The following is a 13739-nucleotide window of genomic DNA, read 5'->3' on the forward strand; positions in this document are numbered from 1 at the left end:
TAATTTAAAACACGTTATCATTATTTCCGTATTACTACTTGCATTAATTAAATATACTTGACAGCCGACGCCCTTTGACTCGTTTATTTTCCCCTCCCTACAGCAGCGCCCCGCACAAAACGAGACGGCCTTACTGCCACCCAACCCACGTGGCCAGGGGTCGAGAGGTCAGGGTTGGGTTTCGCGAGTGATGAGATTCTGAGCTCTCTGGCTCAACGAAACCCAGCATCGTGGCGTGCCAGGTCACGGTGGTCAGAGAAAACGTGAATTTGATTAAGTCCATTGAACGTTTGGAAATTAATGCAGAAAAAACCATGACACGGGGCAGTTCAAGATTTTCACTTTAAGGTAATTTATCTATTTTACCAGGTAAGGCCCACTGAGCTATGTAGCTCTTTTTCAGAAGCGACCTGACCACAAATGATAGCTCCATGAAGAGGTGGATTGCTTCCTTAAGATGTGCTACCAAAATTTGACCTGGCCCATAGGACTAAAAAGACCCCGCAGTGTCGATAGGAAGGTGCCGATGATCGACAACTTAAATGGGCTTATGCCAAACTGAAAAATGCACGATCAGAGAGGATGATGGGGATTGGATCGAGAAAGCTGTCCAAGACAGGCAACTCGGATAAACTGGCTCCCAACGTTTAAGCCAACATTTGCAGATTACGCAGTTCCAATATTGTTCAATGAACAAATCTCAAGAGGAAATACACAGGAGTGTTTGGGGAAATGTTTTATTGACATCACATCAGACACTTTCGCATGCTTGTTGCATACATTTCACATGCTTGTTGCATACATTTCAATTAACAAAAGAAACAATACTACGTGACGCTGAGCTTTGTACATTTTTAATCAAGAAAAAGCGATGACACCTACAGTTCATATATGATAAGTGGAAACATTATTTCAACTGTAAAAGAGAAGGGGCAGGAATGTGGATATCCTTCACACATTACAAGAATGTTATCCAGCGTCAATGTTACCATGTGAACACAATTGCAATAAGGTAAGGAATTCGTAATTTTGTATCAAACTTTCCCTTATAATGCCCACAAGTGCTGAGTTGTAAAACACGGTTTTGTTCATTTATCTTCATGTCAAAACTACACAGCATTCAGAATCTCCACTTTAAAACTAAAAACGTCTGTGACAAACTAGTAGGCCATTTCTGTTGAGTAAATTTTTATTTTATTTAATATTCCCATGGCAAAAATTTAATGGCATACATTAAGTGCACCCTGCCAGCCTTTATGGTCCACCAGATAATCACAGATAAAAACTCCACTTCTAAATACAAGACAAGCAACTTTTAAGTTGTAGCAGGTGTATTGGACATGAAGTGTTCTCAAGACTGCTAAGCTGTGGTGAACAAGATGCTCCCAGGGTTTAGTGTATGCCCTGCTGTCCCAATCCGGAAGAAGGAGAGAACTGTGGTGATTGATCTGCCAAAACGTGAAAAGCAGCATTAAATGCTGTACACACATGGAACCTACAGCATGGGTTTACAAATCAAGGCAGCAAAAGAATGCTGGAAACTAGAAAATAAAAGGAATAACCTTGGAAAATAGCGCACACTTCAGTTGGGGACCACCAGGCACAAACCACAGAAATGATCACCCATGCAGCCATCTCCCAGAGGGCATGATGCAACTTCAATGACATTGCAAGCATTCAAGGCAGGTGGATAGAGGCCCAGCAGGTCGCTCCACCGCGGTGCGCCTAGTCATCGACGCCAATGTTGCGGAAGAGGTAGGACATGGACTCGCCGTTGTGGATGCGACGGATGGCCTCGGACACGATCATGCTGATATCCACCGTTTTGATCTTGTGGCACTGCAGCTTTTGCACCTCGTGTGGGATAGTGTTGGTCACCACCACCTGTGCATTAACAGATCCCATTAGCATCAACCTCTTGAGTATAAAGCAATGCACACACATACGCTACAAAGTTACTACGTGGAGTTACCAACACACAAACGTGTGCTCAGTCTGCTGAGATGGCCATATGTTTCAACTCTTTGAGTTTGTTACCTAATCAATAATACGGCCACACATTCAGCTGTATAGCTGGTGGTCTAGACAAAGCCGAGGGTGTTGTGGTCACATGACATGCATGCAAGACATGATGGGAGTTGTGCCTTCCTGCTGTTTGTGAGCACATATTTGTGGATGTTGAACTTTGTTCGTACCATACGTAGCCAACCGTGATGATCGAAGGTGTATTGTTAAATCTGTTTCTCGACTATACGCATTCTGTTGATATTTTGCAGTGTATTTTATCATCAATTACATAAAGTGTTGGCTTTGAATTACAAAGTTCGGTGGCACTGCACACGAGCATTTCGAGTACCTTTTTCCTCACATGGGGAAAATGAAAAAACAGACATACAATAGCTATTACCACAGACAACAAGAGTTACAATTCCACATTTCCCAAATAATTATCATGCTAAGTAAATTAATTTGAGATCATCAGCATGGCCTCATTCCTCTGTCACTTCCTGCACACTGGCAGCAGCTGCTTCAGGCTTGAAGCGCTCTGTGACCGAATTGCACGCAGCAGTGGCTCTTATCTTATCTGAACATAATTTATACAGCTCCTTCACTAAGGCACTTTACGAAAAATTAACAACGGTACGTACGAATGTAATGGGGATTAGGCGAATGAAATACATGAGAGGAAGCAATCGGGGCAACTCTGCGATGCGTGAATTCCGTGAAAGCAAAATTCACGACAGTAAATGATGACGAAGGGATTGAATGAATGGGGTTAATGATTGAATGAGAATATGAAGAGGGCACAGTACCGATGGTGGTTATGAGAGGGAGATTAAGGGGGGGTCGTGGGGTGAGCTTGGGAAAATAAGTGAGTTTTGAGTGAGGAGCGGAAACGAGTGAGGGGGGGTGAAATTTGTTCCAGTGAAGGGGGGCGAGGAGAGAGAGAGAGCGTAAATTGAGCACAAGGAGGAGGAGCAGGAACAGAGAGAGACAGCAAAGAGTGAGGAGGGCGTAAAGGGCGAGAAGGAACATAGGATACAACAGTGGAAAGATATGGTGGGGTAAGACCATGAACGTATTTAAAGTTGCCGGTTAAGTAACAGCACTTTGGTTCAACTTGGGCCGCTGTTAACTACCCTGCCGCCCCGCCAAGTGCAGCCTGCATGCAGTGAGGACCTCGTGAATGGGAGATTCTTCAATGAGCCGAGGAGCGTCCGACGAGAGCAGGCCGTGAGTGGCCATTACGTAGATCTTGTAGGCACCCCGTTCCTTCAGGGTCTCGGCAGCCATCACGAAGCTGTGCACATCATCAATGATGTCGTCCTGCCAAAATAGTGAGATGGAATGCAGCTGCATTACTTTGCTGGGAGTAAAAGTAAAACAAATTATATGGAATCTGCAGTACAGCAAGTTTTGCTCAGGTGGCGCAAAACAATACAAAATATTGCCTTCATTGCTTCAACTACAAAGTTGACCAAAAGCTGAATAACATTCGAGCAGGTAGTGTTGAAGGCAACTACAAAAACTGAAACTTGCTTAATGACTAAGTGTTTAGAAAACACATGAAAGCATCGAGCCGAAACTGCATTAATGTATGCCTGTAAGCATTCAATGCACGTACGAACAATGACATATGCAGGTTTGTTAAACGTTCACTGCATGGCACTTACCACAATAATTGCAATTCTTCCACCAACATCTCCCACAACCGTAATGGGTGGCTTCTCCTTGGGCATCATTACTGCGGTAAATGTATTGGGCAGATGGCATTAACGCAGGACTTTGGACAGCAGCCTCAGTGGGTGTCTACAAGCTCCATGCAACTATCACAATAACTGTGGCATCCAAGAGACATGGAAAAAGGCACTGGCAACCATTTTAACTTATATTAAATCATTACACCAGGTAAGCAGTGCAGTTTCTGCATTGTGAGAGATCACATCCAGTACAGGAGTGGGTCCATTGTGCTGACATTAAATTAACTGGGATGTGTACAAATAAACCTACTTTTTTTAATTTAACTATTAATCTGCCTCTAATTTTATACAAAGAGCACAAGAGCAAAGAACGCTACATTTTTTTGTAAATTTGGTTAATAATAACCGTAAGATACTTGAATTGAGTTAGGATTATGCCAATTAAAGTGTTTTTCTCTTACGGACAGTCAGGTGTCTTTGCACATGGCCCCACCCCTATATGTGGCATTGGAACGGAGCACTCACACTTTGGAGAAAGTTTGCGCCATGCTTACCCAGTCGACCAATAATCATGGAACACACAGGCAAGGCGTTGGCAAAACCTGCACTATGTCATCATGGGATAATGGAATACTCAGGTTCTACAGAATGCGAACGTTCAAGTGCAGGGAAACTAGCTCAATTCATCGCGCATTTGCTGCGAGCTGTACATGCACTCGGTACCGAAATCCTGAATGGAATTTTGTGGGGACGGTAAATGCAAATGAGCATGCTTTCAGGATTAAACCAGATTTCCAAAAATAAAAAGGATGCAACAATAATGTAACATATGCCTTGTGTTGAACCACATAAAAAAGTTATATTTAATTCTTCCAGTTTAAAAAAAAAAACTGTAAAGTTTAACATTACCAAAAATCAAATACTTTACTTCAAGTGTACTGAATTGAGTTCATGTCTAGTTTAGCCAGCATGGAACAGGTCTGACAATGAGCGCATTCTAAAATGTTGTCTGCAACAATGAAATGTGTGGGTTTTGACAACTGCCCTTTGCTTTTATATTGTATATTTAATTTTGATTTGCAGAAAGACATTCATAATTTCTGAATGAGGCAAAACTCTCTTACAATATATGCAATTCAAGCTCAGATTTGTTTGCAAAACGTCCAATTGCAAGCCATGCAGGAAGAAAATTAAGGGTTCAAATGATTTAAAGGAATGGCAATTATTTGAATGATGTAAATGGTAACCAGTCGTAAACCACCACCACAATGCAAGTATAGCAAACTCTACATGCCACACACAGTTTTTTCCCCCACACCTTTCCACCAATAAATCAATTCAAATCTCTGGAAGATAGGAAAAAATAAAAGAGCCCATTGTAACAGTATCAGCGTTTTCTCCATGTGTTGATCTCGGTGCAACAAAAAGGCTTCAATGAATGCGGGGCAGGCAAACAAATGGGCGTACTTGGCAGCTCTAGTCCTGGGTATGAACTTGACGGTTTTCCTGACATACGGACACAGCAAAAATGTGAGTAGATGTCCTTCCTTCGAGATGGACGCACGAAGTTGTAGGCTTTTACATTTGTTTTAAAACTGTCGAACACTCCGGAGTTATACTTGCAACAATCCCACCTTACGCGAAAGGAAAGTCAGCAACAAAACTGTTATCGTTAATGGCACATCATTTTTTAAAACGGTTGCATGTTAGAAATTAAAAAAATGCAAATGAACACACACGCACGCGCGCCTCCTCCTTCTCCATTAGCAGTGTTCGTTAGCAGCCGGCGTTCGTTCGCCGCCGCCACCGCCGCCACTGCGTTGCAAGTGCCTTACGCGGAAGCTCCAGGACGGGGTGGATGGCAGAGCTCGAGTTCTTCATGACAATGGGCGGTGGCGAGTGCCGCCCGTCGTCCATGTCTGACTCGGCATCCTGCGCCTCCCCGTGGATCACGGCCATGGCGAGACGCAGCCGCTCTGCAAACGACTGAGCCCTGTCTCGCCAGGTACACACACGGACGTTTAAACATCCGCCCCAACACGCACTGCCTACCCCAAGTTGATGTGCGTGGGACAGGCAGCTCTTGATTATCCGGGTCCTCTGGTTTTCTCCCCTCCAGATTTATAAAACATGCTTCTGAGATTGTTTAGATTATTTTGCTGCTGTAAATGCCCAAATGATTCTGCTTTTGTTGAGCAATCGTTTGTGGCCAGGTCGCTTCTGAAAAATAAGTTAATACCCCATTGGACTTTGGCCTGGTAGGATGGGAACGGTTTAGTTTAATTTGTAAGTGCTTGGGTGATTGTTTACCATTATTGTACTTTTCACTCCCTTCATGTTTTTGTATTGTTGTTGTAACGTTCTTATCCACCCCTACTGGACATCTGTGAAAGAGCTTTATAGCTGATTCTGAAAAATGCAAAGATGCATATTCTTTGGATCTTTCTGTAAAGTCACGTAGATAGAAAAAAATAAAAGTAAGTAAAAAAATAAAAACTACGACGTTTCGATCACAACACATGCAGAGGTGGGGGATTTAGTAAACTTACAGGTATGTAAGTTAGGATACTAGAATATTATTTGTTTGATAATTATCATGGACAGCCCTCTATAAATCCACTGCTGGATGAAGGCCTCTCCACACCTTAAAAGTTGCCAGTTGTTTGACCATATTTCCCCGCAATGACTTGTCTGTTTTTCTTGCGTCTCAAGGTAATTGGTTAATTTTCCAACACATTTGGAGTCATGTGTGCATCGGTCAATGAATCTCAATGAGCTCATAATTAAACTAGCAGACATCGAGATATGTTATGTATTGCTAATCTTCAACCCTGACAAATCTGACCACGAATAACACGAGTTATCTGTACGAGCACAATCACTAGGAGCAGAGTCTGAAAGCATCGCAAAAAGGCAGCTGACCTTTTGGCAGAAGAAGGCGACTTTGCCACAATGACTGCATTTCTGTAGTCTGGAATCTACAACCGGCATGAGTAATTGATACAAAAAAAATTAGTACAAATAATACATTCAAAAATATTGCTTCATCATGTTCTGTATATCTGAAGATTAGTTATATATTATTCTTAACTGTGTATATGTTTTCAAATGACTTTCTACGCATTTTGTTTTATTTAAAACTTGAAAGCTAGATTTCTCATTTCAAGGAGCTGCTACCTGGTTGCAAAGGTTATAATTAATGCTGCAGTATAGTTGCAATTAAAGAGTCGTTGGTCGTACCTCATCCTGTATGTACTGAATCAGAAAAGGTGATGCCCTCAGGTTATCCACTGGGATGTTAAAGAAGCCTTGTATCTCCTTCTGGTGCAAGTCCATTGTGATCAGATGTGTCATGCCTGGAACGAAATGTGGCTTTAATTGCAAAATAAGTCATCAAGTAAAAGCACAATAATAATTGTGCTATGTAGAACAATAATTGCACGATAATTGGTGGTTGTGCCAAGTGTTGCCAAGTGTTGCTTTGATCAGTCAATTATTCTCCAGCTCTAACCTGCTTTGCACAGCATGGATGCGAGCAGCTTGCAGACTATGGAGCCGCGTTTGCGCATTTTGGAATGCTTGCTGTAAGGGAAGTAGGGCACTACGCCAATAATGTTGCGCGCTGCCGACGTCTTGCACGCATACGTCATGATCAGCAACTCCATCACCGCTGTGTTCACATCCCTTGGGATAACAAAACAGAAAAGAGGTGCCAAAACATCTACATAAACAATGAAAGAGCGTTAAAGCGTTTTTGAAAATATACCACTCACAAACCTATCATTATATTTCAGTTAAATGGTAAAAAAATACCATCGTCATGAACATTTACGAAGCAGCAGTGAGTTCCATTAACAGAACACACAACCAAAAACATACTATTTGTCATGGAAAAAATGTATAAGGTCAAATAAAAAAATCTCGCAATGCACAAAGGTTCTGATTGCCTTGCGGGCTAGGTTATATAATCAATATCTAAATATACTTGTTACCTTGGGCACGTTTGAATAATGAACACATCCTTTCCTCGCACGGACTGCTGGATGTGCACTCTCGTCTCTGTAACACAACAGCATTAAGGATGCCAATGCATTACAAAAGATGATTATACGAAAAACACCTTTACATAAAAAAACCTGAACATTATATGAATGCGGGCGGTATAATGAATGGCATGGTATCACCACCTCTGTTTGGCTCCTGGTAGACCTGAGCTTTTCCCAGATCAGTGCTCAGACGTCTGAAATTAAAGTACACAAAAACACGTTTATTCTCTTCAACATTTTGCACAAACTTTGTAACAACCGACATATATAAGACAAGGAGAGTCAATAGCAGTGGCCATTTATTTTTAATCATTACATTCATAACTCGGAATTTCAATGCAGAGTTTGGATGGAGAATTCGTGTGATAACCCCTATCTCGTGCTGCTTATGTACACACACTCCCCATGAATCTCAAACTCCAAAATATTTGTTCTAGACTAGTGCATTTTTTATTTCAGCAAAGTCACTCGTTGTTGCTTTTATTTAGTCACAGATGCTTTTCTCAAAAAGCAGGCGATGTCGACCTAGCTGAACTTTGTGTTTCTACAAATCACAGTCGGTGGCTTTACCACTCTGGCAGGAGCTAAGCACTTCAACCTAGGACAGCTCTGGGAACCCGTTCCATCGATTACATAAAAAAACTTCACAACTGGATGCATCGAGGCAGGCCTGTCTCGGTCACGAGTTCGTCTGCCATAAAACTCCAATCACGTGTTTCCAAAGAATCGGACACTCCTTCCATAAATAAACAAGAGTTAACGACCCCAGGCAAAGGCTGCCTCCCCAGTGAAGCAGGCGTTATACTGGTAGGAACGAAGTGGACCAGACCACCAATAGATTATATCGTCCGACCGTTTGTCCGTCCGTCCCTCCGTCCGCGTCCGTTTGTCCGTCCGTCCGACAAGATGGCCGCCCGCTCCCCCTGCGCGTGTGTGTGTGCGTGTGTGTTTGCGTGCGTGCGTGTGTGTGCGTGTGTATGCGCGTGTGTGTGCGTGTGTGTGCGTGTCTGTGTGTGCGTGCGTGTGTGTATATGTGTGACTGTGTGCGTGTGTGTGCGTGCGTGTGTGCGTGTCCGGCCCACTCGAGCGGCGTGATGAATGGGCACTATTGGGCTTCGGATCGTTATTCACGGCGAACTGGAAGCGTAGCAACACAACTTCATTACGTGTGCGTGCGTGCATGTATGTGTGTGTGCGTGCGGTGTGTGTGCGTGTGTGTGTGTACGTTTATGCGCGTGTGTGCGCGGTCGATATCCCTGTACCGGTATTAGTATTATTCCTACCAGCCCACCCCGCAGGGTCCTGTTACTGGTAGGAAAGAAGTGGACCAGACCACCAATAGATTATATCGTCCGTCCGTCCGTCCGTGTATCAACATCGCCCCCTACTGCAAACACTTGGCATGACCCTGTCCGACAAGATGGCCGCCCGCTCCACCTGCGATCTGTGAAATAAACAAGATGGCCGTCGCTTCCGGCGCCTCACGGCGAAACTTTAAACACTAGAATACAGTAATTTTTTCTTTAACTCCTCTATACCCAGTCGATATCCCTGTACCGGTACTAAGTATTATTCCTACCAGCCCACCCCGCAGGGTCCTGTTTTTCCACACGAATACATTTTAGCCCAGTGACGCTGTGAGCCACAGCTCTTCATTCACAAAGGCACAATTCCGAATTACCCACCCTTGTAGATTCCTCGGGCTTTTTATTTATCGTGTAGATGGAAATCCAACTGCTCGATGGAAAGCTTCCCCCCGGCACCTCCGATTAGCACGGTTGGCTACGTGTGGTGCAAAAGAAGTTCAACGAACATGCATACATACACCTTGCGGGTCGTGGCCAGTACGATTTGCTGATGGTGGGGGGGGGGGAAACGTGAAAGTGCCACACTTCCATTCTCCTCCAAGCCCAATCTCACCACTCCTCCCATGCTCCTCCAACTCCCAATGTCTCACCACCACTCTCCCTTGCTCCACCAATCACCCAGTCTCACCACTACTTTATCAACACCCCCCCTCAACACCAGTTTCACCGCAATATATCTCCTCCATCAATCCCCCAGGCTGGTGGTGAGTGAGGGTTGGAGGTGAGTGAGGGCTGGAGGTGAGTGAGGGCTGGTGGTGAGTGAGGGCTGGTGGTGAGTGAGGGCTGGTGGTGAGTGAGGGCTGGTGGTGAGTGAGGGCTGGTGGTGAGTGAGGGCTGGTGGTGAGTGAGGGCTGGTGGTGAGTGAGGGCTGGTGCTGAGTGAGGGCTGGTGGTGAGTGAGGGCTGGTGGTGAGTGAGGGTTGGAGGTGAGTGAGGGCTGGAGGTGAGTGAGGGCTGGAGGTGAGTGAGGGTTGGTGGTGAGTGAGGGCTGGTGGTGAGTGAGGGCTGGTGATGAGTGAGGGCTGGTGATGAGTGAGGGCTGGTGATGAGTGAGGGCTGGTGGTGAGTGAGGGCTGGTGGTGAGTGAGGGCTGGTGGTGAGTGAGGGCTGGTGGTGAGTGAGGGCTGGTGGTGAGTGAGAGCTGGTGGTGAGTGAGAGCTGGTGGTGAGTGAGGGTTGGTGGTGAGTGAGGGTTGGTGGTGGGTGAGGGCTGGTGGTGGGTGAGGGCTGGTGGTGAGTGAGGGCTGGTGGTGAGTGAGGGCTGGTGGTGAGTGAGGGCTGGTGGTGAGTGAGGGCTGGTGGTGAGTGAAGGTTGGTGGTGAGTGAAGGTTGGTGGTGAGTGAGGGCTGGTGGTGAGTGAGGGTTGGTGGTGAGTGAGGGTTGGTGGTGAGTGAGGGCTGGTGGTGAGTGAGGGCTGGTGGTGAGTGAGGGTTGGTGGCGAGTGAGAGCTGGTGGCGAGGGTTGGTGGTGAGTGAGGGCTGGTGGTGAGTGAGGGCTGGTGGTGAGTGAGGGTTGGTGGTGAGTGAGGGCTGGTGGTGAGCGAGGGCTGGTGGTGAGTGAGGGCTGGTGGCGAGCGAGGGCTGGTGGTGAGTGAGGGCTGGTGGTGAGTGAGGGCTGGTGGTGAGTGAGGGCTGGTGGTGAGCGAGGGCTGGTGGTGAGCGAGGGTTGGAGGTGAGCGAGGGCTGGAGGTGAGTGAGGGCTGGAGGTGAGTGAGGGCTGGTGGTGAGCGAGGGCTGGTGGTGAGCGAGGGCTGGTGGTGAGTGAGGGCTGGTGGTGAGTGAGGGTTGGTGGTGAGTGAGGGCTGGTGGTGAGCGAGGGCTGGTGGTGAGTGAGGGTTGGTGGTGAGTGAGGGCTGGTGGTGAGTGAGGGTTGGTGGTGAGTGAGGGCTGGTGGTGAGTGAGGGTTGGTGGTGAGTGAGGGCTGGTGGTGAGTGAGGGTTGGTGGCGAGTGAGAGCTGGTGGCGAGGGTTGGTGGTGAGTGAGGGCTGGTGGTGAGTGAGGGCTGGTGGTGAGTGAGGGTTGGTGGTGAGTGAGGGCTGGTGGTGAGCGAGGGCTGGTGGTGAGTGAGGGCTGGAGGTGAGTGAGGGCTGGTGGTGAGTGAGGGCTGGTGGTGAGTGAGGGCTGGTGGCGAGCGAGGGCTGGTGGTGAGTGAGGGCTGGTGGTGAGTGAGGGCTGGTGGTGAGTGAGGGCTGGTGGTGAGCGAGGGTTGGAGGTGAGCGAGGGCTGGAGGTGAGTGAGGGCTGGAGGTGAGTGAGGGCTGGTGGTGAGCGAGGGCTGGTGGTGAGTGAGGGCTGGTGGTGAGTGAGGGCTGGTGGTGAGTGAGGGTTGGTGGTGAGTGAGGGCTGGTGGTGAGCGAGGGCTGGTGGTGAGTGAGGGTTGGTGGTGAGTGAGGGCTGGTGGTGAGTGAGGGCTGGTGGTGAGTGAGGGTTGGTGGTGAGTGAGGGCTGGTGGTGAGTGAGGGTTGGTGGTGAGTGAGGGCTGGTGGTGAGTGAGGGCTGGTGGTGAGCGAGGGCTGGTGGTGAGTGAGGGTTGGTGGTGAGTGAGGGCTGGTGGTGAATGAGGGCTGGTGGTGAGTGAGGGTTGGAGGTGAGTGAGGGCTGGTGGTGAGTGAGGGCTGGTGGTGAGTGAGGGTTGGTGGTGAGTGAGGGTTGGTGGTGAGTGAGGGCTGGTGGTGAGTGAGGGCTGGTGGTGAGTGAGGGTTGGAGGTGAGCGAGGGTTGGTGGTGAGTGAGGGCTGGTGGTGAGTGAGGGCTGGTGGCGAGCGAGGGCTGGTGGTGAGTGAGGGTTGGAGGTGAGCGAGGGCTGGTGGTGAGTGAGGGCTGGTGGTGAGCGAGGGTTGGAGGTGAGCGAGGGCTGGAGGTGAGTGAGGGCTGGAGGTGAGTGAGGGCTGGAGGTGAGCGAGGGCTGGTGGTGAGCGAGGGCTGGTGGTGAGTGAGGGCTGGTGGTGAGTGAGGGCTGGTGGTGAGTGAGGGTTGGTGGTGAGTGAGGGTTGGTGGTGAGCGAGGGCTGGTGGTGAGTGAGGGCTGGAGGTGAGTGAGGGCTGGTGGTGAGTGAGGGCTGGTGGTGAGTGAGGGTTGGTGGTGAGTGAGGGCTGGTGGTGAGTGAGGGTTGGTGGTGAGTGAGGGCTGGTGGTGAGTGAGGGCTGGTGGTGAGCGAGGGCTGGTGGTGAGTGAGGGTTGGTGGTGAGGGCTGGTGGTGAATGAGGGCTGGTGGTGAGTGAGGGTTGGAGGTGAGTGAGGGCTGGTGGTGAGTGAGGGCTGGAGGTGAGCGAGGGCTGGTGGTGAGTGAGGGCTGGTGGTGAGTGAGGGTTGGTGGTGAGGGCTGGTGGTGAATGAGGGCTGGTGGTGAGTGAGGGCTGGTGGTGAGTGAGGGTTGGTGGTGAGTGAGGGCTGGAGGTGAGCGAGGGCTGGTGGTGAGTGAGGGCTGGTGGTGAGTGCCACTCGGGTAGGGTGCCTACTCACTCGGCTATCTTGCGGGCCAGCTCCACGCAGGCGGGGTTGGAGTTGGCCGAGAAGAGCATGCAGTCGGCCTTCGACACGTTCATGGCGGCGGCGACTGTTCCCTGCCGGGGTGGTGGTGCTGATGGTGATGACGGCGACACGCTGCTGTGAAGACGACGACGATAATGATGATACACTACCGATGCTGCTGATTATAGTTTACACTTTTGTACAGAAGAACAGCGATGACAATTGTGTTTTTATTAAGTACGGTGCTACGACTGCTGGTGTTGAAGATGATCTGCCACTGGTGATGGTCACGCTGCCGCTGCTGTGTGTAGCACTGCTGATAGTGTTGCTGATGGCGATTTCTCACGGTGCTGCCGCTGATTGTGCCTGCTGAAGCGAGTAATGCTGCAGCTTGCTGGCACTGACGATGCTGACGATGCTGCTGACAACGATGCTGACGACGTTGATGTTTAGGCCGTGATGAAGGTGATTGTTGAACCACCTCCAAAACACGCAGCCACAAATCCTCTGCGGGGTTCTCGACAGCCGCTACTGTACGCTAAGCATGGCGATTACCTCCCAAAAAAAGACACACACACGCAACAGGAGACGAGTAAACACACGCAACAGGAGACGAGTAAACAGGCGCAACAGGAGACGAGTAATCAGGCGCAGAGGCTCCCACCTCAGCAAACAAACATCCAATGGCAGCGGCGTCACCCTCAGCTCTCCCGCCAGGCCGCGACCTGAAGGGTTACGCGACGTCACTTCCGTTAAATACGAAGCCGACGACGTCACTTCACCCCACCCTAACGGAGCAGATGACGTCACGTACCCTCAAAGAAAATGTGACGACACTTCCCATACTCTTAGGTTTTTTCGGTAAAGTCACGGGACTTTACCTAAAAAACATAAGAGTATGAATCCTTGCAGTCACGAAAGCTTCAAATCTAGAACGACACTTCCCCCTCACAAGGAGCCGGTGACGTCACGCACCCTCACAGAGCTAGTGACGTCACGCAGCCTGGCGGAGAAGATGACGCTACTCTAGATTTGAAGCTTTCGTGACTGCAATGATTCATATTCTCAGGTTTTTTTTTCGGTAAAGTCACGTAGGTAAAAACATCACTTGATGCAGCTAATTCGGCTGTGACGGTCCCACCTGATGACGGAGACTTGT

The 13739-nt window shown here is 48.5% G+C and overlaps 1 protein-coding gene across 9 annotated transcripts; it reads right to left on the minus strand.

The window, feature by feature from the left end:
- Positions 1-838: 838 nt before the first annotated feature.
- Positions 839-13378, minus strand: PRPSAP2 (phosphoribosyl pyrophosphate synthetase associated protein 2). Of its 9 annotated transcripts, none has more exons than XM_078862886.1 (13): positions 13245-13378; positions 12572-12712; positions 7889-7941; positions 7694-7760; positions 7213-7385; positions 6942-7057; positions 6624-6679; positions 5537-5694; positions 5169-5207; positions 3675-3745; positions 3181-3327; positions 1773-1884; positions 839-1448 (listed from the first exon to the last, which is right to left on the minus strand). In XM_078862886.1, the coding sequence occupies exons 2-13, from the start codon at positions 12652-12654 to the stop codon at positions 1393-1395; spliced, it is 1131 nt and encodes a 376-aa protein (XP_078719012.1). In that variant the 5' UTR covers positions 12655-12712; positions 13245-13378; the 3' UTR covers positions 839-1392. The 9 variants fall into 9 exon arrangements, with proteins under 9 accessions (XP_078719012.1, XP_078719005.1, XP_078719038.1 ...); XM_078862879.1 differs by having other exon boundaries at positions 12572-12715; positions 13245-13342; XM_078862912.1 differs by having other exon boundaries at positions 12927-13303.
- Between the last annotated feature and the right edge of the window lie 361 nt (positions 13379-13739).

Source organism: Lampetra fluviatilis, chromosome 1 (assembly GCF_964198595.1).
Source record: "Lampetra fluviatilis chromosome 1, kcLamFluv1.1, whole genome shotgun sequence".
Classification (NCBI taxonomy): domain Eukaryota; kingdom Metazoa; phylum Chordata; class Hyperoartia; order Petromyzontiformes; family Petromyzontidae; genus Lampetra; species Lampetra fluviatilis.